The sequence below is a fragment of the Zootermopsis nevadensis genome, unplaced genomic scaffold (genome assembly GCF_977971745.1).
Source record: "Zootermopsis nevadensis isolate Lab colony 2312 unplaced genomic scaffold, Znev_1.0 Znev_ptg000024l, whole genome shotgun sequence".
In the NCBI taxonomy this organism is placed as follows: domain Eukaryota; kingdom Metazoa; phylum Arthropoda; class Insecta; order Blattodea; family Termopsidae; genus Zootermopsis; species Zootermopsis nevadensis.
In genome coordinates this window covers 17565228-17590883 of record NW_028259156.1, presented here as the reverse complement: position 1 = coordinate 17590883, position 25656 = coordinate 17565228, and the positions used below count along the sequence as shown (strand labels likewise).

Below are 25656 nucleotides of genomic sequence, written 5' to 3'. Positions count from 1 at the left end.
TGGGTCCTCTTCAGAATTGTTATCTTTTATTTATTTTGTTTAAAACTATGTATGACGTCCAAGCAATTTATGTCAATGACCACACACAGTCTTGCCGGATTCCGGCGTGTAAAACACAGCGCAATGTGCAAGAATGCGACATGCAGCGAGCAAACTGGTGGATCAGGGCAGGGCAGAAGCAATGTTAAAATGTCACCTGTCAGGCCAGCCGATACTGGCAATGTGCAACTTCACTTCGTCCCGGTAGCTAGTTTTTCTGGCAGGAACCAAAACATACCCATGCCTCGCTGCTCTTCAGCTGAATAATTATTTCTTAATTAGCCTTTTCAAACATGAAACCCATCTGTATAATATTTAAACAGCAATGCCCGTCGAAAAGCAACGAGAAACCAAAATTTTATTGATTAAAAAAAATCAAAATATTTTCAGCTTTCTCTCGAGAATCGCGACCCTCCTACAAAATGATTAACGGGTTTCATATACTTAAAAAATTTCCAAAATCCGCATAACTCATGCAAAATTAAAAAAATTATTCAAAAATTTTCGTAAAATCATCCAAAATTAGCTAAGAATCACATAAATTTAAAAATTGTCAATGTCCGAAATAAGTAACTTTAATACGAGTCGATCAAATGTTGCTCAACGTAAACTGAATACGCCGACTGGACGATAGAGGTTCGAACCCCAACGGGGGCAATGGATTCTTCCCTCACCTTCTGTCTGCAGACCGGATGTGGGGACCCGTGACCCTTCTATACATTGGTCAAAGTGTAATATAAAATAAGCAAACTATTAACACTATAAAAAAGACGCTAGTGCCATACGCGTTTCAACCTTAAGAGGTCATGCCACTGATGACCTCTTGAGGTTGAAACACGTGTATAGCACTAGTGTCTTTTTTATAGTGTTAATAGTTTGCTTATTTTATATTCTGTGCTATCAGTTATAATTATTTATTGTCAGGTCTTTATCCATCGTGTTTTTAAAAATTCACGACCAGAACCAGCCTCCGAAACGTCGTGAATTTTTAAAAACAGACGGTGGAAAAAGTCCTGACAATAAATAATTGTAAATGTGAACTACCGTCGTCAGAACCCTTTAGAATTGTGCTATCAGTGTTCATATATTTTGATATGCGTAGATTATTGGTAAGATTAGTCACTTCGGGAAGAAATACAAGGATCTGCTTGTCCGGTTATACAATCTATATTGTGCACTTTGGGTGCCAGCGGAATGCAGTGGCAAAAGAGAAAAATTCTACCCTTGCCAGAAATCATAATAGCATTTCAGTTATATTCATACTGGCCACTCGCAGCAGTGATCCTATAATACAACTACAGTAATTGCATGAAACATTCTTGTGCTGAAATATTTTAATCTTAGTAGATGAAAAATGTAATACTTACAAACTCCATGAAACATCTCTTCTCTGTAAGCTGATAATCACTGAGCTGTTAAGACATTACATCTTCCCCAGTGTTCATTATTGTGTACACAAAATCCACTACTCAACCCATCCTGAGCCAGTTAAAAGCAGTCCACACCTTCACAGATTATTTCTTAAAAGCCAATTTAATATTATCCTCCCAGCTACTTCTAGGACTCCCTAGTGATATCTTTAATTCAGGTTTTGTGGAAAATTTTGCATATACTTCTTTAAAATTAAACACAACGTAAATAATTTATAGGTCGTCGCTTGTGCTAATTACAAGATATAGTGGCCACAATACACTCAACTGCAGGTTAACCAAAGTTATATGGTTATATTACACAACCAGGCACTTTTGTTTCCATTCCTATAAGGAGTGATGACACGGCATGCTTGGCCTTGCCAAATTCTGTAAACAGTTTTCAAACTTATGCACATATTCATGACCATGATCTTCAGATCAGTAAATGTCTTTGTAAATGACCTTCAACATGAATTAAATATTTGCTGATTTGTTATCTTCAGCTGCCAAAAACCATAACAAATTGATTTATTATTGTAATAGTTTGACTTACTGCAGTTATAACAAATTAATTTTTATCACTTAATGGAGACAGTTTCATCACACAAAATGAGTAAGGAGCCAAGAGGAAGGGCTGCAGAAGTGAAATTCTCTTTGACAACACGGGTACAAAGGGACTTTAAGGAAGTCACATGATGAGAAAATAAAATATTTTATACTTTAATTTAGAATAATAATAAGACGTCTGGATTATTGGAAAGGTCTAAAGGGATAAGAATCTTTGTTCTGTCAACAATTTGCTATACAAAATGAACATTACACAGTAAACACAGAAACCAACAATACTACAACATGTTGTGAAGATCAGTCTCTTGCATATTTTTTTACTTTAGCAATTTTATAAACATATGAAAGTTAAAAACGTAAACCACAAGACAACATTTAGACAAATATGCCATTCAAAATGTGAAGTAGATCATGTAAACAATTTTGATATATATCACTGGATTTACTCAAGACAATTCCTCCTCATAAGTCTTAAATTCACAGAAAATAAAATTTATTAGTTTGAATGATAAGTCAGAATTTTTTCTTTCACTAAATATTGTTCTGAAGTAAAATACAAACTGCCTACTTCTAATAGCGACAAATGGGACCAGAATACTTTTGTAAATCAATCAGCACTCACTTTCCCCTTGCTTTTGTTTCACTGTAATGTTGTCACAAACAGAAAACATAAACCAAGACAGCTCTAAACAGCACCACCATCTGCAGCTAAAACCACCAAATGCTTTCTACTACTGGTGACAAACTTGTTCATGATTATAAGAGGAACAACACCAAGCAAAATGGTGCTTAAGAAACAGAAGCCTGGACTTATCTCTAATGGCATAACCCCCATACCAAATTTTATGAATATCTGATCAGTCCTTCCCAAGTTATTTTCTGGTAGAACACGTAATTTGTAGGACCACTAATAGATGGCAGCACAATTTCAGATGTAAAATGTAACAGACAGACATAAAAACAGAATAGACTCATATGTTGTTCCTTGCATATGACTGATCAAACAGAACACCAAAAATGTCAAGGATAAATACAAAGTTTGTATTGTATTTATGTGTGCATAAACTATGTTCACATTTGTTCTTCATGTTTTGTTATGTTCTTCAGCTCATGGAATAATTTAACAGATTAACAACATTTTACAGAATAGTAACAGATGACAGAATGAAACACTAATAAAATATTAAGATAAAAGATTAATATTTCAAAAAATCAGTTTATAACAAAAATAAATATAAAAATACAGAGGAAACAACAGTTTAATAAATGAACAGCACAGACTGATGAGATAACAAAACAATGCAGAACAAGATAACATTATGACTATTGTTAAAAGTCTAGAAACATATTAGAACTTTATGAGAAACAATAGTCCAGTGCTTTTATGGGAGATAAAAAGAAATCACAGTGACATTGTCCAGTATTCCACATTTCTGTTTCCCCTGTTTCTTAATCTGCAAACCTTGTGGTTTCTCAATACTGCTTATCAACTGATAATTTCAGCCTCCATTTTCAGCACCACAGAATAAAATACTATACCAGGCACTACACATATCATGCCCAACCAGGTCTTCCAAGTCACTATTTATGACAGGCTCAAATTCTAAGTTAAATAAAAGACAGTCTTCTGATGCCCTTCCTTTCACACTACCAATTCAAGACTACAACAGGTATAGAACCAATGTTATCTTCCAAGAAAGGTAGATGTCAATATGTGGTCATGGCAAGGAGTGAGCAAACAGTATGTTTTAAGATTTTTTAAATAACCATGAAAATGTGGGAAAAGGTAATGCTGAACTTCATGTATTAATGCTGCTACTGTAAATTTCTTAATTATTTTAGCAACAGATTTTTATGCCTTTGGGAGCATTCTGCATATCACAACATACTGAAATGGTAAAAACTCTTTTATTCCTGACCAAGAGTTCTCAACCTATTCCAGCCACATTCAACATTTCTTACTGACTCCTTGGTTATACGGTAAGTGAAGAGAAATGGCAATTTATTAATATGCAACTAACTTACTAGAAAAATAAGTTCATATATTACTCAATAATTCCGTTTAACAAAGTAAGAGATATCCGACACTAATTTTGCTCGAGTGTCCTTGATTGTTCTTCACTAAGCTGAACAACAGTCTGCCAAATGCTGACATAAACAAGACATCTTTTCAGGTACCTATTCTTTACCAATTTTACAGAAAAGCATGTAAGCAACACAACATGTACCAAGATCTTAGAACCTCTGTTCTAGACCAATCAAAATTCATGAAAATCTGTTACATTCCTACACAAATCCTCTGCACTACCTTTCTGTGACTTCAACCCTAAAGGAAGAAACAGTAAGTTCTTCTGAAACATTAGTAACTGTTACCACATTTCTAATTAACTTTACTTTTGTGAATTATACGGAAATTACATTGGTGGGACATGTAGAATACATGGGAAGATGAAAAATGTATAGAATGTTTCGATGGAAAACCTGAAGAGAAGAGAAAAATACCACTTTGGAGACAAAGATGAGAGGACAATATTAAAGTGGATGTGGGTTGGAATTAACTGGCTCAGGAAAGTGTCTGGCAATGAACACTGGTAACACTTACATTACATGGTCACAACCCACAAGACCATAATCTGAATGGTAACAAACCTTCAGATTCCATAATAATCAGGATACTTCTTGACCAGCTGAGTGACTGTCAGCTTCACAAGGAGGATTCTGCTCCATAGAGTAAGTAGCTAAGGTTTACAAGAAAGGTTACTGTATAACATATGAACATATGGGTAGAAAAAAAAGGTAGAAAAATGCTGTTCTATAAATTATGGAAGTTAAAACGTTGACTCTATGATTTGCAAATGGTATATAAATCAGACCATAGTTACATTAATATACTTCTGCACTTTTTAGAAGCAATAGAATTTTTATAGTCTTCAAGTGTGTGCCACATAACCCTGCCACAACAGAGACGACAAATATTTAGAGGAAGAAGTGCAAATCATTCGATGTGACTGAACATGATTCAAACAAGTTTTACCTAAATCTAATAATGTGGTGGCCAAAGCTGACTAAACTGGAACAGGATATTTGTTATTAACATTCATTAACATGTATTTGGCCAGAGAAAAGATTTTCATGTGTGTCTGTAGACCAGGAACATATTTTTCCTTTAGACTTTAAACTTAAAACAAACTTATAAATGTTCATGAACAGTTTGATATTTAAACTATTCATATATCCCTGTATTTTAATAATGTAATGACCTTAGTTTCCTTATATTTCAGCTTTAAAAGTGCTTGAGTTTCTGCTATATGAGAAAGTACTAGAGAATTTGTCTACTCTTTGATCTAAGCCCCCCTCTACCTGACTGACACAAATTTAATACACAGAATACTGTTGCATTATTACTTATATTCATAGCTGCAGAAAATGCAGAAATTATAAAGAGTTTGACAAACTGTCACATGTACTAGTTATACAGGTTGACAACCCTGGCATAAAAATGGCAGCAGTTACATAAATATTACAATCTATGGAATAAATGTATTGAAAATAATAAATAATATATATAAGTAACAAAAATATAAACTGCTCCATGTACTTACAATGACCGCCACAGCTTTTGTTACAAGATTTCTAAGTCACAATGACGGATTTCTGGGTGATTTTTCTGCAATGTAACAAATAAAAAACATCATATAATGTGATATATGCACAAAAGATTAACAATTTGTGACTCTATAGCAATGATTTTCAACATTCAGTCCACTACACTATTTATCATTTGTACAAGTCAACCAATGAAAATGTAGTACAAAATTACTAGACCCCACATAAGCATGAACTGTGGGCGAAGAAAAAAAATATTTAAAACAGAAAATAGGAAAAGCTGTTATGTTCAAGAGAAATTAACTACTTGGAAAACAAAAAATATTATGAGAAACGTATATATCTATACATTTCATGTAGCACTGTTATGACAAATAAACCAAAGATGTTAAGGTGAGATGGATATGGAGAAAATAAGAAATTATTACAAAATATCAGAAAATAAATTTTGTAAAAACAAGTCATTTGAAAAGCAAAAGCAAACACAGGAGAAAAATATGTCTGAGATTTGAGTTTGTCATGGCAGCAAAGACATCGATTATTGTGGTCTTGAAGGTGGTTATCAACGTTTCAGATAAATGTATAATCTCAATCTTAAATGTCCAACCCTACATAAGACTAGATGGTATCACAATGCATAACACCACAGACATGAGAGAACAATATAAAATCCCACTAATATATAAAGCTTGCTGTAATGCAAACAGGAAAGCAAAAATAAAGATAAGAGTCAATGCTAGCTTCAGTAATGTTATGATAAATGTTTGGGTTCCCCTGGGAATTAGTTTACTTACTCGAAGCTTCATTTCAATCCTGTCAATCTCTGCTCCCATCATGTCCACAATGTTCTCCCCATGTTTCAACATGAAGGCCTCCAATTCATCAATGTTTTTCATTTTCTGTACTTCCTGTAATATATAAGACGCGCCACATAAAACATGAGATTTTCATGGCAGTAAAAATTACATATGAGTCACTCCAAAAGCAATGCCCCACATTTTTGTAAGAAATCAACATTTATTCTACAGCATTGCTATTTATACATTTTATAGGTACATCCTTTAGGAGATAAATCCTATTTTTCCACACAATTACCTCCACTATCAACTGTTTTTTTCCACCTCCGAAAAAGAGCTTGTATACCCGCCTTGTAAAACACAGGGCCTGCATTCCCCAAGCACTGCACAGTAAGTCTTGGATATCGGGATGTCCACTTTTACCAGACAATCGCTTAGCCCAACGACCAACTGTGCTGCGATCGACAGCATCATCCCCATACACCTTCTGTAATCGCTTTTGGAAGTTTCCCACTTTCTCGTTCTCACAAACCAAGAATTCAATTTCAGCACGTTACTTCTAACTGATTTCAAGTACAGCCGCCATTTTGAATGTATGGTATAACCGCCACTAGCGGGAAGTGATTGAACTAAACACGAAAAGAAGCGGGAAGAACATAACCCTATAAACTTTGAAAAAAATTCAAAGCTGTGGAGTAAAAAGTTTTTATTAAAATGCGGAGCATTACTTTTGGAGTGACCCTCGTAAACCTGAACTCTTCAAGTTGCGAAGAGAAATGAAGGTTATTTAAACTTCATTATTCATACCAATAAGACTTTTACATTTTTCCATATGAGATAATTTACCCCTTAAGGTCCAGACCTCATTGATTTTGAGAAGACCGGTGAAAAAAAACACGTCCTACAACATGTCAACATTTAAAACTCATTACTCACAACTTTTTGAAAACAAAGATATACATTACTACAGAAATATAACTTACATAAAAACTAGCATGAAAAATGGTAATCAGTATTTCAAAGAATTCTTGCACTGAAATTCTGTCTATGTAACTTGCATATTTTAACCCTTTACAATATAATTTAAATTCACTGCACCCTGACCTGTTAATTTTAATTTCCTTTGTACACTAAATCTTACTATATCGACCCTTTAAAGCCCAATGGTAATTAAATAAACCACTTGCTTTAATTGGCAACTACAGATTTTACCCACAGTGTATATAAGAGTTCTGTATGATTCACACAATAAACAGTGACATTAAAGAAGATCTTTGTAATGGTGAAGTGCAGTTTTCTTTGTGGTAAGAACTTGAATTTTAAATGTTATTCCGATAAGCTTCAGCTTCAAGGCGTTAAGCATGGCAGTACACATTTAATTCCACAATATTCTATTGCATTAGGTACAGTACAGGACTGAACAGTAGGTATAAGATTTAAATATGATGAAGTAGTTCAAACATCACACATCAAGAAACATGAGTTCCTACCTCCAGAAGTATATTCAAATCCTGCTTATCAAGGTAGCTTCTGCTGAGTTCTCGACCATCAAAGTCCAGTTCAGCTTTATACCGCACAAGTGAGTTCCCCATGTCAATACCCTTAACATCGTGGATTGCTCGAATCATCACATCAGATTCTAGCTGTGAGTTGATGTTATCAAGCCTCTCTTGTGGAATGGACCTGCACAGTAAAGCATAAAGCCATATACTACACTGCAGTTATGTTTGACACCATGCACTATCTGATGTATATTTAACCTTTTCACATGCAAGATTACATTATTTGTGTGTGAAGCATGGATGCTCTCCTGGGTACAGCTCAACTACTATGTACACATGTTTAAAAAATTTCCTGCACCACTCCTACTATACACACAAAAATGCACCGAAAACAGAACCATCTATCAGCTACATATAGTGAACCAAAAGTTGTCTGTAATACTTGAAAACAGAATGCAGTGTTTTACCAGAAACCTATGGGTCAGCTGCCTAGTTATTAAAGACCTTCAAAACATTCAAACTCATACTCTAATATCCATCTCACCTGCCAACAAGAGCTGCAACATTTGTATAAATTAGAAAAGAGGCAACACCACCCAGAATGCCTCCCACCAACACTGAACCTATTGCATCAGGAATCGCACTTCCATAATGCACTGTTAGGCCCATACAAACTCCTGCCACGCCAACACCTATCACTGCAGCCAGGTCTTCCATCAGCACTACATTCACACTAGGGTCCTGGCCTCGTAGAACTGAAACCAGGAAAAACCGTAATGACTCAACACGAGCCAAAGATGAATTCTTATTTGTAGCTTATATATTTTACAAAGACTCATACAGAGATATACTACTTCTAGCAATATACCATATTCTGTGAAAGTCATCTTGTTTTGCCGTGCTCCTTTCCGGATTGAGTTCACAGCCACCAGGAGAGTTGCTCCTTCAGAAACCAATGATCCTCCCAAAATAAAGAATGCCTGAAATGAGACATATTTTACACACTATGACATTTCATTCTAATCCTAATAGATTTCAGCAAATCATCAGATCAGTGCTATGAAACTCTGCACCCAGAAGTATTACCCAGTAAAATGATTCTGTTGGCATGGGACTGAGAAGACCTGTCACACCATGGTAGATAGACAGCCCAGTTCCAACACAGAAAATCCCTACACCTGAAATAAGGGATGCCACGTACTTCATGTTACTGTAGCCATATGGATGGTCCGGGTCAGCTTGCTGCAATTATACATAACAGAAAATAAACTTTAAACAAGGAAATTTGAAAGAATACATAAATACAATCTCAAAATAATGGCAGTTTCAATCATGAATGGTATACAGGTAATGATCTGAAAAGAGCTGATCATGGACTATTTCAAGATGTTCATGTAGAAAACTATCAGGCAGGATAGCCAATAACCAGGCCATGTTTGAACCAAGTACCTCTTCACTGAAAGTCAAAATACCATACCAAATATCAAAACTAATATTTAGTGGTACTGATATTCTGCTCTAATAATACTGCGCATTTTCTTTTATAAACTTTACATATTATTAAATAATAACTTACCTGAACAGATTTATGTATGCCATACGCTAGAATCAGTTGATTTATGGTGTCAGCAAGTGAATGTATACTCTCAGCAAACATACTGTGTGATCCTGTATACAACCAGGCAAATAGCTTGAACAGGAAATTGCTTCCATTACTGCAAATAACACAAATCAAACTTTATACATAAACAAACAAGTATTTAAAAGCATCCTTAATCTCTATTAATAAATGTGAAAAACTGGAGTAATTTTGATTCAATATATGCAGAGAAGTTTTTCACAGGGTTTACAATTTAAAACAAAATTAATATAGTCATTCTAAAAAGCATGAATTTACATTGCAATGGCAGTCAGCACAACTCTTCCTGATGCTCCCAGAAGACCAGACTCTGCTGAGAGATCTGCTCTGTACCCTTGCTCTCGTCTAAAATCTCTCAACCGTCTCTTCACTGTAAATACATCTGTTTTGTGGAAAAAAATATCAATATTAGATCGATAATTAACATGACACAATGCCTTGTTCTTCTAAATAAAGTGAAGGTACAGAACAAAAAAATTCCTTGTACATATTTTTAAATGCATAAAACGTGATTTAACATAATTTATGCTATGAACAAGGAATACAGAAGGTAAGACTCGATGCATTGTAGAACTTGGCACTTGATGGATAACAATGGAGTTTCATGTTCTGGCCACTTCATCCATAGGGAGCTATTTCTCCCCGCCATCCAAATCCGCTCACACTGCGATTTAGAGCAGGGCTACTGAGTTGAAAAACATTTTGCTAGATGGCAGAACACTCCATTGAGGCATGACAGAAATAGTGTGCACATATGAGCTTAGCCCCCTTAGAGGTCAACGACATGGAAAAGAAATGAAGATGACTACAATGACAAATCAAATCAAATTGTCCTAATTACATCTTGACTCAACATTGCCAGAAAATAATAAAACTTTATTTATATGCACTCATGTCACATTTATTATGGTTATTACTATTATTATTATTATTACAAAAATATCAAAAATTCTCATGTACGATTAAGACATTATCTTGAAATCAATCTCTCAAATCAATTACAACAGAAGCATTATTATACGAATGTGAAAGCAATGCAGTGGTGCCAAATATCTCATGACTCAAGCCAAATTAAGTTGTGACTGAGTTGTTAGCACTCCTGTTTCATATTTGGCTTGGGTTGTCTGTGGTTTTACTCAGTCAATGCATGAAAATTCATGGATAGTATCTTAAAATAGGCAATGACTTTCCTTCATTAGCATTCTACTTCAGCATTCACAATGATTCACCCATTATAATAACCTATGCATTTCATAAAGGATCATTAAATGGACTAAGAAACAACATACCATTCTCCTTATTTCCTGGTTCAACTGTGGACACAAGAGAGAGAAAAAAAAAGAAATACTATACAACCCACTACAGCAAAGTGGATGCTGGTAAATACAGATGGTGTAATATAGAGTATCTTACTATTCAAATAATAAAATAATATATCCACAATCAAAATTCTGTGTGAATTCATTGTCTCCCCCATCCAAGCTAAAGGTCCAGCCCATCACAGACTTCTGGATTTTACTGTCCTAACATTAGGTGATCTGGATTGACAAGAAATTATGCAGAGGCAGTGGGCTTGTCACTCACTACTTAAATGCACTCTTCAAGACTAATAAAGGTCAATAGTAGTAGTTGATGATGTTGATATTCTGATCTTACATTTTTTTGGAAAGCAGTTAAGAAAAAGAAAAGTTTATGAACTGAATTATAACAGAAATTTCCAGAACACATCCTTCTACTTTCATCATAAAGTTCATTTCTGCTTGTTATTGTTGTTCACAGATACATAAATAGATTGAAACATTCTCATATTATTTACAATATTGGAAAGTGTGAAATACACATATAACACAAAAATATGAAACACAAGAAAACACAAATCAGCAACTCAACTGAAAAAAATATAAAAAAATTGCAAAACAAATAAAATTTACTGGCAAAAAAATATTCCATGTACAATCAAAATTATAGGAAATTTAAGAATATGTTTAAACTAGTCTCTATTGGCATAACTGCCATACCAAATGTCACGAAGATATGAAAAGCCATTCTTGAGTTATTATATGGCAACAAAATGGCAGCATGTTTCTTACAGCTGAGTACAAAGAACACCTCGAAAGGCTCACTCACATGTCCCATGTAATGGCAGAAAGAAGTATGTAATTAACTAGAATAAATGTTCATAAATTACTTCTAAACATATATAATTAGACAAACAAGTTGCGATCAAATTTATTTTCAGATCCTTACGGACATATTTTATATTCAAATATCCTAAAAACTCTTGCAAACTACTTAAAATTCTGATAGAACAGAGCAAAGTTTAATAAAACCTTATTGGGCGATCAGCCACGTCAAATGGTAAAAGACGAAAGTGACGTTTCAGATGGGGACAGAGATGGTCCCTGGAACGTCGGTTTCGTCTTTTAACCATTTGATGCAGCTGATCACCTGAGAAGATTTTATCGAGTTATGTCGCCACAAAAACTTCAAATCATATAATGCAAAGTTTCAATACAGGGGAGTAATTAATCACTCACTTTGTTGGTAAGTTTTCCTCCTGGCATCACTGATGTGGAGTTCATTCAGCAACTTTTCATGAGATCCCCACACCTCTATAGCCCTGAGAACAAATGCAGAGGTAGTACTTTTCAGCAACAAAATATTTACCTTCAAAACTTAAATTAATACAAGAGCAGTTTTGTCTTATTGTTCAATCAGCTGATTACTGGCTGTTTTGTTAGTTATAAAGACTTTTTATAATTAACTGTAGAATTACTTACTTCGATTCAACATCTTTCCTCCAATACACTGTTATAGGTGGCTCATTCTCATAGGGCGATCGTCTTTTAGTTTTACGAAGTCCTTCTAGGTCGCTGGGTTTCAGGAGAAAGTCTGTCATTGCCCTGAGAGGTGTGATGAAATTGCGTTCCATTGAAGAAGCAGTAAGGTCCACTCGAACACGCTTCTTGCCTGGCATTATGAAAAGATCGTGAAAGAAAAACAATGATGCATTCAGATATCACATAATCTAGAATATCAGTGATAAAATTATTACAAAGAATATGAGGATATCAAATATTTTGCATCCAAACTTTATCTTCAAACAGTGCCTAGAAATTTGAGGTTCTCATGGCAATAAAAATGACTATGTTAGGTAGATACCACCATTTTGGATGGACAGTAACATCTCCACCTTCAGGACTTCTGCCCTAAAGACAGTAGCATTTAAATGCCAACTGCACATAGCAAAATTCAACAATATACATTTTTTGTTGTTGTAGTGTGAAAGATTTCATAATTTAGGCAGCCATCATAAATTCACAAACAAGATGAGAATGAATCAGCTTGCTGTACTGCCAAGTGTAGCAGGTTTTGGTTAATAACTTATGGCACCTAAAAAAAATTTTAATGGCAACTAAACTTTCAATGACAGTGGCCACTAAATCTTTAGTAATTGGTTAGTTCTATCTCACTTGTCTATACTGGTATAATGGTACCTTTACTGACTACTTCCTTCAGCATGTTGGTTTTTGCACTTTGCTGCTCTGCCGGTGTCATGAGGCTTTTCTTCTCAATGACTACAACTTGTGCTGATTCCTTATCAGTTACTGGTTTCTTTTCCACAGAAGACACTTCAGTTCCAACATCTAAAGACTTCTTTTCTATCCATTTTCTTTCACTTTTCTCATCTTCCACAATCTGTGCCACTTTATCAGCTGGTGGTTTAATATTATCTGTGCTAAGTAATCGTGACCACATGACAATCTTTGCCCGCAGGTAGGACTGATGGTCATAACATAGGCCATCATGTCTTTCAACCATCAAACTGCTTTCATTGATGTGTCGTACTAAACCACATAGCTGTCGTTTTGAACACCCTGTAATAGAACAGTGACAGTAATATAAAAAAACTGTCCAAATGGAACAAAATAATAAAAAACATTTTTCCAGTAAGCCTAATCTGTCTTGTAATGCAATTTATTTTGTTAGTGGTCTATGTAAGTCCAAGAATTTTCTTAAAAATTAAGTCCATACTATATATAGATATGTCTTTTAATCTTGTAAAGGGCTCCAAACAATAAAGTTGTGAGAGCATTTCCAATATTTCTGCCATGAAATGAATCCTAAGAATCTTGGACTAAATGTAACCTATATGAACCAAACAAAGTCATTTTCACTACAACCCAAAGGTCCAAAACTGGTAGTACAAGGGATCAATGTTGGCCATATTCCAAATAAGATGAGTACAATCTACATCATTATAATCAATTCCCCAATTCCCTAAGATAAATTTTAACATTATATCTACATCTCAGTTTTGGTCTTCAAAGCGGCACTCCAGCCATAATAACCTCCCGTGGTAAAATCACTGCATTATATTAAAATTATTTAGCTCTCAGAAGAAGGTTTTATAATCCTTATTTTCCACAGTCTATCATACAACTTCTTTTGTTTCTTGTACAAAGCAAAGATTTTAGAAAGTCTGGAGCCAATTACATAACATCTTTTCCAGCCAATGTGTTAATAATTTATGTCCATATTTATGTTCCTACCAGACAATATAATACCAAAGTAAAGTAAAGTAAAGAAAATGTTTGCGGTTATACCTAGTCCTAAACAAATCCCAAAGTATCATGTCATCATGGTGCCCAAAATTTTCATTATAGCTCCTGAATTTTCTGCATATTATATACATATATATTGTGGCTCCTAGTTTTTGGAGGTGACTCCTAAATTTAAAGGAAATCTCTGAAGACCTGGTTATATTTAAATAAAATTTATGCATGTAAAATTTCCATACTACAGAAGAATCATAGGAAAATCTCCAGACCTTAACAGCCTTTAAGGCAGTAGTAACCACATATGTTAGCAATTTGGATTTCTTAATCATACTGACCAGATCCCACTCGAATAACACATATGTGAGACATGGACTGTTTAGCTGCATTCTGGTACAGTAACTTGATCAGCATGTATGACCTAGGCAACATCACAGCACAGGGCTGAGGGAACTGACCTATAGTGAAGAAAACTCTATTATAGTTTAGTTATTCATTCAAATAATTACCATATTTTCCAGTCTGTAAGACAAATAACAGTTTAGGAAACAAACCTATAAGAAAGACCTTCAGGGCAACTTTAAAGAAAAATAAAGCATGTCCTATAAAATGAAAAATACAGTATCTTCCTGTATTTTAAAGCCATCTACTTTTCCGATAAGACATGTACCAATGCCGAGCCCAAAGTTATAATTTCCAACTATTTGAGTCCAAACAGCTGTAAGCATACAATGGCGCTGATATGCTGCCTTTGTTCACATCTAAAACTAAACATTCTCTTACACAGATAGACAAAATTAAAAATGTCCTATAGATCACACTGTATCTGTCTGGTTCACATGCATGATTGGCTATCTGTTCATATTTCCTTGTAGTATTCTGTCTAAATTTTATGTGGGTGACCCTTATTAACTTTGAATCATGAACATACTACTGGTGCTATACTCACAAGCCTTGTGTTCCTGACAGTCAAATGCAAGGGTAATATTTAGTTTAAATCAAAGCTATTTTCTTCCACATATTTTCCCATTCATAATTTATAACCATTCTGTTTTCTCTGATTTGAAACTTGTAATCTATACAATTGGCATGTTTTTCTCATATCATCCAAACAATATATCTGGGTAGTATTATAAGGTAAGCCACAGCAGTTTCCTCATATGTCCTTCCTGATTCAACAATCAGACTGACATAATAATATTAACATATCTGATTCAGTGCAACATAACCTCAACAGTAAATACAACATTGTAAAATATTAAAATTAAAAACCTATATGATATACAAAATGAATGTAATATCCTTGAAGATAAAAAGAGACAGAAACTAAGGCTTTTTGATAATTTGGTTTCAACCATATAATTTCAAGCAGATGAAGTGTTATATGGCTTGTAAACATTAAGCACACAATAGACTGAAATAATGTAATCTGTCATGTAGTTTTCTCAGTCTGAATCAAAATCAGAGAATTCTAAGATTTAATACTATTTGTAGCAAGATCAACTGAAGGCTGTATAACTGATCAAATAAAACATTTTACATTATACAGACCCTAAATAGCACAAAGACAAGGATGTGGGACATGACACAATACAAATACAATAATGAATACAAAAACGAATAAAAAACATAGTTGTAACTGCCACCTACACATTTCTTGCAAGAGTACTATATTATACAGAGCAATCATAAATATTTACAAGACTTAAGAATTCTTGAATATGTATCAAACACATCTGCCTGCTCAACTTCAGTGCCTGTGAACCAGTCCCAAATGTGTAAAAAATAATATGGTGAATACAACTACACTAATCACCCAGTCATTACATACAAATTAGGAACATTATGTAACTTAACCACTGAACTTATTCTGTTAACCATTGTGCACCTGCATTTGTATATCTTCAGTAACAAATAATCATGTGAAAAATGTAACATATTGTTAATATTTTTTTATAAAATTAATACACTCACAATAGCTTTTATAACAAATACTTACTCTTTAATTAAAATTAATAAGAACGTTGTGGGTAGCTGTTGAAATCTAGAAACAGCTATGACATTTCAAGTCATGATCGTAATACTTAAAAATCATAAATCCGCCTATCTTATTGAGTTCAATAACACTTCAATTGTCGAATGTAATATCAGAACATTGAAGAAATGACAATAAACATAATATCCAAATTTTCACCACACTCTACACCATCCCGTGCTAAATAGTAACAGTAACATACCATAGATGGCATAATCCATATAACCATGTTGTGTCATCTGTCGGCAGAAATTAAAATGACCACAATAAAAAAATTGAGAAAATTCACCTACCTGATTGCGTTCAATAACACTTCACTTGTCAACTATAATAACAGAATTTCAAAAAACCGATAATATACACAATCTCCAAAATTTCACTTCACTCTACAATATCCCGTGCAAAATAGTAACAGTAACATACCACAGATGGCATAATCCACATAACCATGTTGTGTCATCTGCCGGCAAAAATTAAAATGTCTGCAATAAAAAAAATTGACAGTGGAACCACGCTTCCGGTGAATCTGACGCAGCAGTAGCGTGAAGTGCGATGTGCCTTTATCTCTTACCTCAAACTTTGTTCAATAGTGAGAGACTACGATGTCCACCGGCAATGATAAATTTAATCAAAACTAAAATGGAGAGAGTGGAGGGCAGTATCACAGATTTCTTAATTATTCTTATATAAGATAAGTACTTGTGATATTCTAAAACGTTTTTAACAGCACAATATTATCTACTCTAAGACACACTTCTTCTACAAGCGATTCACAGCTCAGCTCTTTCCGCAGTAACGAAAGTGGATTGTTGACGGTGTTAATGAAACATAACAATGCCGAATAAACAGATGACATAACAATTAGTTTCTTAGGCAAAGGAGTGGATTGCAATACGGTTTATTCAGGCAATTATACAGCATGCATAGTAAATGAGAAAATAGCTTTACGGCATGCTCAGCCAATAATGTTGCAGGCGTGTGTTAGAAATTCGAATCCTTCTTTTCTTGCATTGTTATGCACGCAGGAGTATATATTAAATTTGAGCATATTTACACATTGTTGCTATGGATCTTACACATCTTCGTAACGCTGTTTTTGCCGAATGACCCTTCCGTATAGACGTATTTACGTCAAAAAAGGAGACGTTAGCCAAAGTTCAAGCGCTGTTTTTCGAACTTCGAAGCCATTGCGCTGTAGTGTAATTTAACTTGTATCTACAATAATTGTCTTCTTAAAAACTGCAACAGTGCTCCGGTGTAATTGTATCATATTCAAATAAATTTGTACCAGCTATTTTGTTGTAATAATTCCGTGTATGCAAAAGAAACCACTAATTTTTGTTCTGGGCGAGTTCAATATAATTAATACATTCGCATCATATTATTGTTTTTTTGTGTGAAAAAGGGGCGAATCTAAATTTGAGTAACAATTTCCTGGTAATTCCCGGTCACTAAAATTTAAACACGTGTCTGATTAACTTCACAGCAGTAACTAAATATTTGCTGTGAAACGTTATCAGGTTAGAACTATTCTCCAATCTGTATTTAAAGTTCAAGTAACCTCTGTATTTGTTGCATAACCGTCATATCGTGAGGTATTTCTTACTCTAAAGATTGAATGTCATAAAGAGAAGGGCTTCGTATCAGTACTCGTGCTCATTGCTTTCAACACTATACAGCGTGACAAATTTCCCCAGTTCTTTTATTTTTTTGGAAACGCAACCCTGATAACAATATGTGTTACATAAACAATAAAGTTACAAATCAATCATTATTGCCACTCTAAAACGAATAAAATTGTAACGGGCTAGGGAGGTGGGAGACAGGTAACTGCCTCCATGTACACCGTCGATTTCACGTGTTTACAAAAAATAATGGCACCAGAGATAACGATATATTAAATGTAATCAATCTTATGAGGAACTTCAAGATTAATTACTGAGAAACATCAAATGAGATATAAACCTAACATTTCAGTCCCTACCAATAAACTGGTAAGTATTATTACTAGATATGATAGACTGTCCAGGTGCATCGGTCAGTTGAATGTTGTAACCGTTCTTATTTGCGTGATTATAAAAAAAAAAACGAATTGAAAATGATGACATCTTTTCGATTAGTTCGTGAAATTTATAGTCGAATCTAAATAACGGATTTAGATTAAATTTATTATTGCTGAATAACAATAAAATGTAACAGGTATCAACTGAAAAAGACATTAAGGTCAGTGAAGTATGAATGATTACGAAGACTGCATTTGAAATATATGTTTTGTTAAAACGGAAATATAAATTAAGCTTTAAAACTATGTATTTGTATCTGCTACAAATTTACAAAAGTGATGATAAAAACACACGTGAAAGGTAAGTGCACTCCGATCAATATATACGTATATATTTACAAAGGTAATTGTTCGTTAACAATATCCTAAAACAAACCGAATCTTCCACCGGTAGCGTGGCCGAGCGGTCTAAGGCGCTGGTTTTAGGCACCAGTCCGAAAGGGCGTGGGTTCGAATCCCACCGCTGCCACTTTCTTTTTACATCAAATAATTATGCTTCTTATGTAAGTGACCGATTAAGTTAAATTTAATTTACAATATTTTTTCTGAGAATTATAGACATTTAAAACTTAATTTGTAAAATGCGACAAGAAGCTTGTAAAGCAAATGTTAGTTCGAGTTACTTTTGTAGCTCTATTTAAACAGATTGGCATAGATGAGACAAAATTTAGTTAAATGTTTATTTAAAGGAAGAAATAATTTTCAGTAATGGCGTTTATCCCGTCGGCCGCACTGAGGTGCGCATGTCGAATTTTAGAGCTGTCTTCTTTAACGAAAGGAAAGAGGTAAAGTCATCCGTAGCGTGAAACTAATATTCATCTACATCTAAATATTTCCTAATCTTCCGTTATATATGTAGGGATTGACTTAGATGCCCTAATTCTAAAACGTCGGTAGCATTACACAATAAGGATGCAAAATATTTATTGAATTTGTTTGTTATGTGTTTTAGTAAACAAGACTATGGCAAGAATTTTTTCCATTACGTTTCTCAAAGTTCTTCCGTGTAACGTGTACTGTGAGGATAGCAATGAATTTAAATCATTAGCATATTTATCCATTTCTGTTATTAACAAAAGAAGATTTGTTTGTCCAATGAATTAGTATCATGAGGTCACAGAGGTCACCCAAATTTATACTTTAATTTCCTTTCATCATCGATAAGTTACCAATATGACGGCCGTGAGAGCTTTTGGGGTGAGAGCGACACTACAGTTAGTTGATGTGGGGTCACAAAATTTTCCGTAGTAACACGGGTCTGAAAATTAAGTTATATATTTTTCGTTAAGATATTTTTTTATAAAATTTAAAACAACAACACAGCTGTACAGATTCACTTCGTCTTGATGTTAGGAAAATTTATCATATTTAAGAAATACTCCACTGTTTTGCCCAGGAAATCAAAGTTATGAAAATCATATAGTGTTTTCCACTCACGACAAATTTCTATTCACAATAAAATATACTCTTTTAAACATCTGCTGCAAAATTTGTTTTATAATCTACTGGGCCCCAATGCGAGATTCTGTGCATTGTCCAGAGTTCAGAAAAGAAACCATGATTAATCTGGAAAAACCGAGAAAGCTACAGAATATCATCATACAGATTAAACTGAAAAACAGTCACAGATCTATTGTAAATGGCAGCCATGTTAACACGTGGAGAATACAAAGGTACGCGTAAGGTGATTTATATGACAAGTGTTGTAAGTTATAAGGAACAGACCCACATATGCACACACAGGGACATGACAACAATACGATAGTATTTGTTTACTCGTAGAACAAGGAAATTGTATTAAAAAAATAGAAAATGTAAATTTTACATACGTAAAGTTTATGTAACACGCAAGAGAACTAGAATTAAGCAGGACTCATGCAGCAGCGAGGAATATGTGGAATGTTAAATCGTCTCTACCCTAAGTAAAAATATTCTCTAGTGAAACCTAAAAGACTCTGCCAACATTTTCCTTTTTCAGGCTCATGGAGAAGAATTATGTTTAGTTTATACAAGTATCCCTAACGCTAGGCTAAATAAGAGGTTCTCTGAGTGGATACCCTTTTTCGATTTTAAGGTGGAGATGACGTTAACCTTTTAGTAACAATATAAAATATAATCTATAACCTATAATCAACCATTAGTCCAAAATGAATACCACAGTTATAAAGTGTTGTAAACCTAACAGGCTATCACCACAAAAATCTTCTAGAACGAATCCCCTACATTTTGTGACTCACCTTAGTTCGTAAGCAGTGACAAATTATGTTTGAAACCTCGTTTTGCTTATCAATTAACTGACAGGAATGAGTGAGGGCAAGGGCTTCCGATAAAGGTGCACGGACGTGAGGTTTTATGACCAATGTCGACTGTGAATCCGGTTAGAGGTTAGCCCCCCCCCTCCCCCCACGTATTTCCCGGAGTGCGAATCCCCCACCGAACGGCACCAAACGTTGTACCTTGAATATCTCTGTCATGGAACAATAGCAAAGCGAGTGTAGATTTGGTCAGATTAAAAGTCGGTCGTGCCTCAAAGTCGGAGCAGGCGGCAGTGGTGCGGTGTTTATGAAACAGTTCAAGTTGAAAATATAAGAGAAGTGATTTTCATCAGTGGTTTTGCATATACATTCCTCTTAAAATCTTATCCTGCAAAATTACAGGTAAGCGTAAAATACAAAGTTATTAACAAAGTTCAAAGGGAAAAGCCATGTCGATGCCATACAGTCTGACGTAATAACAGAGTCGCTAAAATTAACCACAAAAACCAAAAAAGTTATATTTTTGTTTGTTTTCCACTACTTTATTTAACTTTGTACAGCAGATTTTAAGTTTTCATTTAATCTCCAGAAGTCCTCTTAAAAATGTTGGTTACATTTAATTCTTTCCCATATGAGATACATGACATCTGAAGTTCTCACGGCGGTAAGAATGACGATGTAACGCCCTGAAGAAGGAGACAGCATGTTTCTACGAATTCATAGTTCTACAGTATTTATGCAATGGTTTCGATAATTTGTGGAATAAAGAGCAATAATTTTTTTTAAACAGCATTAAGAATCTGATCTTTGTAGTGGTGAAGTGTTGTGTCGTCTTTCAGATAGGAACTAAGTATCTAAATTATTTATATGAGCTTCGAACTTAGGACCGCTGTTGTTTTTTTAAATATTTCTGGTTGTGCAGCATTTCTAATTCTTAACTTGACTGTGCACAAATTACTTCGTAATAAATGTTTAGGAAACAGGAACTCGACGGGGCATGAAAATACACGTAAACACGATATAACAGGAATATCCTGTTCAAGCAATCGTTGCCATAAATATACGAATAACAGCAGCATTTAAGGTTTGGTATTTCCTTCCTTATTTGAAATTCTAATGGCATGCTTCACTAAAAATGACTCGGATGTGGCTACTGTAGTATGGTTCTACTCGTAACAGATAAGATATCGAACACGTAGGTTAAATTCACAAGCACTTTGAATTTTCGTTATAAATGTTATTTCCATATGACAACATAATTTACGTATATACTCAGAGCATGATAATCTAATATTCTACATTCAACATTTTTAGCTGAAATAGCGTCGTTAAATAATAGGAATCAATCAATTCTATGTAGTCATCTTTTGCGTCCTTCGAATTCTGATGCACTGGTATAGAATTCGGATAAGGGTATTTGAAGTAATTTCTGTTGTGTGAATCAAAGTAATTTCCCATGTCGAAAAACAATGGAAATTATATGAAAATCGGCTTGTGTTAAATGTATTTACTTACCTAGTGGAAACAATACGCTTTTGTTTTGTCAAGTAGGTCCCGTGCACTCGATTGGCTTTTGTTCTTCGCGAGTACGCAATAAGGCCATTCATTTGTCTGCACTGACATTTACTCATCGTCTCATTTCATTCCTGAATCAATGAAACTCTGACTTCGAGCCCAGAATTACTGAGCACATCTAAGACTCGTGGTTCTTAAAATTTTCTGAAGAGCTTCAGAGGGCCGGAACTCCACCTACCTCACAATGTTCTGTATAGACAATAGTTTAAAAATGTAATCAATTATATGTTATTAATTACGTGTTTATTTGTGATGTAATAATTAACAATTCTATGTTGCATCAAACTTTTAAAGTCTGAAAAGAATTATATGAAACAACTGCTCCAGCAATAAATAATTTTGCGTTTGTCCTACAAAATTTATTTGTATTTTCTTGAGTCTCGAAGTAAACATCTATTATTTCTCTAAACGGCAAAAACTGATTTATCTTTGTAATGATATGGGTTGTGTGTTATTTTAGTTAATGTATGAATTTTTAAATATTGTGAAGGTCCTTGCTGCCTACATCATCAGGGCGATGAGCGCTATCAGTGCAATATTCCAGAAGATTATAATTTTCATACTTGCCGCCATGAGAAATTGAAATCTTACAAGGCGTAATACGTCTCTATTTATAATAAGATCAAGTGGTTAATTAGGTCTAATCGCTGTTTCTTCTGGGAGTTACATGAAACCGAAATTCAAGCACATTTTGTTACCACTAAGATTTAAAGGTTTTAACTCAATTGTATATATTACGAATGTCGTATAGTTTTGAGGTGGAAAGAGCCAGACGGGATAACAATAAACCAGATTCAAACGTCTTTTGCTGAACTTTGCTTTAAGTAAATCACAGCCTGAATCATTTAAGTTTATTTTATCGTTTAACAATTTTCCTCGTAAATGATAAGAACTGAAGAGGTTAGGCCTAGCCCCTGATAATATTAATACCACCTGCACAGAAAAGTATAAGAATGAATATATATATGATAATGACCACAATTCGTAATCTCTGGAGATGAGTATTGCACTTTGATTAACTGGATACAAGAGATGTTGCCTCTCCCGGTCATTGCGATAATCTGAGTCCGTGATCGATTTCTTTGAACAAACAAGTGTAAACACAGATAAAATAGTTATTAAACAATAGGGTTATCGGGTAACCACGGTATATTTCTTCGTTGTGAAAGTCTATTCCGTTCAAAATACGTTCCACTTGACCTGATTTACTTCAAATGCAAGCAAACTACGTGTTTCAGATATTGTGACAATAGAAATTCCCTTTGTTTGAATACTCATGTGAGAGAAATTCGTCTCTCTTTATTTCAAATCAGTATCTTTAAAACTTCTTTCACGGCGGTAAGTACAAAGAAAACTGTATTTTGGGTCGTAGCTTTATATTTGGGGGGGGGGGGGGGGTAACTATTTCGATTCTCAAATGGGCTATTTGAAATTCTGACTTTTCGTGGTTTTTGTAGTATCTACGCACGGATTGCAGGTAAGTGCTTTGAATTGGCCACTAAAGACTCTGCTCCTCTGTATCGCCTATTAACGATTTTGGAAGCATTTCCGGCACCAAAAGTAACAATTATTAGGAAAGCCATGTTGACGATTAAACAGAACAGGTCGACCTTTAACACTTTCATTTAGACGTCATCAGTGGTCACATCTTTAACATCTGATTACTTTATTTTTCCCACAACTCATGTTCATGGGTTTCTTATAATTTTTTTAGAAAAAAAAAACGATTACTTCATTAAATAGCGTTAATCAGTTGATCTTTGTAATGGTGAAGTGTTCTGTTTGTGCTGATGTAAGGACTGAATTCTGAAAAATTATTTAGACGATTATCATGATTCAAATGGTCAAAGATAATGATAATATTCAGTGAAGTGAAAGTACTGAAAGAAAGCACATAAAAAGTTATGTTGGATTAAATTTCTTAAGGTTTGTGCCAGTGGTTAGACTATAGTTTTGTTCAACATCATCCATTGTCTGGGTTAGGGCTCTGTAAACTATGTACCAAGCCCGAATACTATATAGGCATAAAATTCCTGAAGCCTAAAATTTTTATTGCAGGTCTCAGGAATTTTTATGGGACCAAGATGGGAGTAGCAAAGACTGAATACGTATTATTTTTAATCAGTGGTTAAAAACACGCATTGTTTTATGTATATTTTAGGCTATGGCGAAGGGTACTCTTAACCAGTTAAATCTGGGTGTTCATTGTTCTTTATCAGAGTATTATACATGATGACACTGAACAGACTTTCATTTCTTCTAAGTACACAAGCGAGTGTGTAAGTACACGCAGAAGAATTCAATTACGGTCCATGTTAGAAGCAAAGTGTTACAGAAGCTCCCTCTATGACTGATAAGCACCTTGGTTCTAACAAGCCGTGATTGAGTACTTTTACTTATAGATGCTTATGAAAGAACGAAAACCTGTTAAATGTTATCATATGTAACACTTTTATAACCGCCCTCAATATGCAGAAGTATCTGTTTAAGCGTAACCTATGTCACAGACTGATATATAAATAAAATATTGCACATTTTTAACCACCGGCTGACTTGTGAGCTTAATGTTAGCAAATAATTCGAAACATCATGTATAACAGTGTATATCAACACCTCAACAATAAATAATTTTCAGCATGAATGCGGCACAATTGTGTTTGTACGTGTCAATACTTTTTTGTATTTTCAGATAAATTAAGATAGAAATCTGTCATCATGAACACCAAGATGGCCTCATCAAAAGAAAGTCTGTCTGTGATAAACATGGAGACCCTTAACATGTCTTCCACGTGAGTATAATGTTATTATAGAAAACTGATCCTAAATATTAAAAACAAATATCTGCACATAATTGTTCTGTAATAATTCTTTTGATTTTGTAACGCGCATCAAGTAACATCTTATCGGACTTTTCAAATTTGACACATTATGGAAATATTTGTTAGCTATGATTTTGGTTTCTTCATTACTTCTATACATATATTTTGTATAGATTTATTTACAAACCAAATAAAATTTTTTACTAACCAATTAAACAAATTTACTACAAATTTTGGCATGTGAATGTAGGTTTGCGTAACAAATTAACTCATAAATATATACACCGTATTCCGCTGGAAATTCATATTAACATATTCTGGAACACGAATAAATTTCCAGTGATTTTGAACAATGACAATTGTAAGCACACCAGACAAATTAATTCCTAAATAGTATTTAAAGGTTTTAATGAACATTTAATATAATTTTCGCACAAATTTTATGGCATTTAAAAATAAATTAAATTATTGCACAGTAGCTCATTTTATCGAAACCAGTAATTAAATAGTCTCTAAATTTTGTTATAATAAATACAAAATAAAACATAAGACTTACTTGGATGTTATATTACAATTTAGATTTTTATATTTCAGAGCTCAACTGACAGATAAGAAAAGTGTTAATGGCGATGAATACAATCCATTCGAACATCGCAATGTTGAACATCCCACTTCGTAAGTAAAATTTTCCATAATCACGGATTCATATACATTTGCCTCCCATACAGAATTTTATATTACGCTTTTCAGTTTAATTGCGTATTTAAAACAAAGACTCGATTAAACCGC

The 25656-nt window shown here is 34.1% G+C and overlaps 2 protein-coding genes and 1 non-coding gene across 9 annotated transcripts in view; 2 read left to right on the top strand and 1 right to left on the bottom strand.

Annotated features, from left to right (window-relative positions):
* ZnT49B (solute carrier family 30 member 9) overlaps positions 1 to 16468 on the bottom strand; it is a 29082-nt gene extending 12614 nt beyond the window's left edge. The window contains exons 1-14 of one of the 5 annotated variants that reach the window (XM_087354973.1): positions 16450 to 16468; positions 14460 to 14579; positions 13060 to 13440; positions 12343 to 12532; positions 12100 to 12182; positions 10852 to 10875; positions 9821 to 9944; positions 9500 to 9638; positions 9010 to 9165; positions 8792 to 8903; positions 8468 to 8678; positions 7912 to 8104; positions 6419 to 6532; positions 2148 to 5685 (exon numbers count right to left, since the gene is read on the bottom strand). In XM_087354973.1, coding sequence (XP_087211099.1) covers positions 5641 to 5685; positions 6419 to 6532; positions 7912 to 8104; positions 8468 to 8678; positions 8792 to 8903; positions 9010 to 9165; positions 9500 to 9638; positions 9821 to 9944; positions 10852 to 10875; positions 12100 to 12182; positions 12343 to 12532; positions 13060 to 13440; positions 14460 to 14553 — 1866 coding nt within the window. In that variant the 5' untranslated portion in view covers positions 14554 to 14579; positions 16450 to 16468 and the 3' untranslated portion in view covers positions 2148 to 5640. Of the gene's footprint in view, positions 1 to 2147; positions 5686 to 6418; positions 6533 to 7911; positions 8105 to 8467; positions 8679 to 8791; positions 8904 to 9009; positions 9166 to 9499; positions 9639 to 9820; positions 9945 to 10851; positions 10876 to 12099; positions 12183 to 12342; positions 12533 to 13059; positions 13441 to 14459; positions 14580 to 16120; positions 16361 to 16449 lie in introns of those variants that run through there. The other 4 variants (XM_087354972.1, XM_087354970.1, XM_087354969.1 and 1 more) reach the window with 4 other exon arrangements.
* Positions 16469 to 18260: 1792 nt separating this feature from the next.
* The window catches only part of LOC110829585 (proton-coupled amino acid transporter-like protein acs), a 20264-nt gene continuing 12868 nt past the window's right edge, over positions 18261 to 25656 (top strand). Inside the window, exons 1-3 of one of the 3 annotated variants that reach the window (XM_087355585.1) lie at positions 18261 to 18519; positions 24738 to 24837; positions 25462 to 25542. In XM_087355585.1, the coding sequence (XP_087211711.1) occupies positions 24764 to 24837; positions 25462 to 25542 (155 nt within the window). In that variant the 5' untranslated portion in view covers positions 18261 to 18519; positions 24738 to 24763. Of the gene's footprint in view, positions 18520 to 18585; positions 20876 to 24737; positions 24838 to 25461; positions 25543 to 25656 lie in introns of those variants that run through there. The other 2 variants (XM_022063450.2, XM_022063449.2) reach the window with 2 other exon arrangements.
* On the top strand, positions 18608 to 18687 carry TRNAL-UAG (transfer RNA leucine (anticodon UAG)). Its single transcript has one exon. It is a non-coding gene; the product is annotated as a tRNA-Leu (tRNA).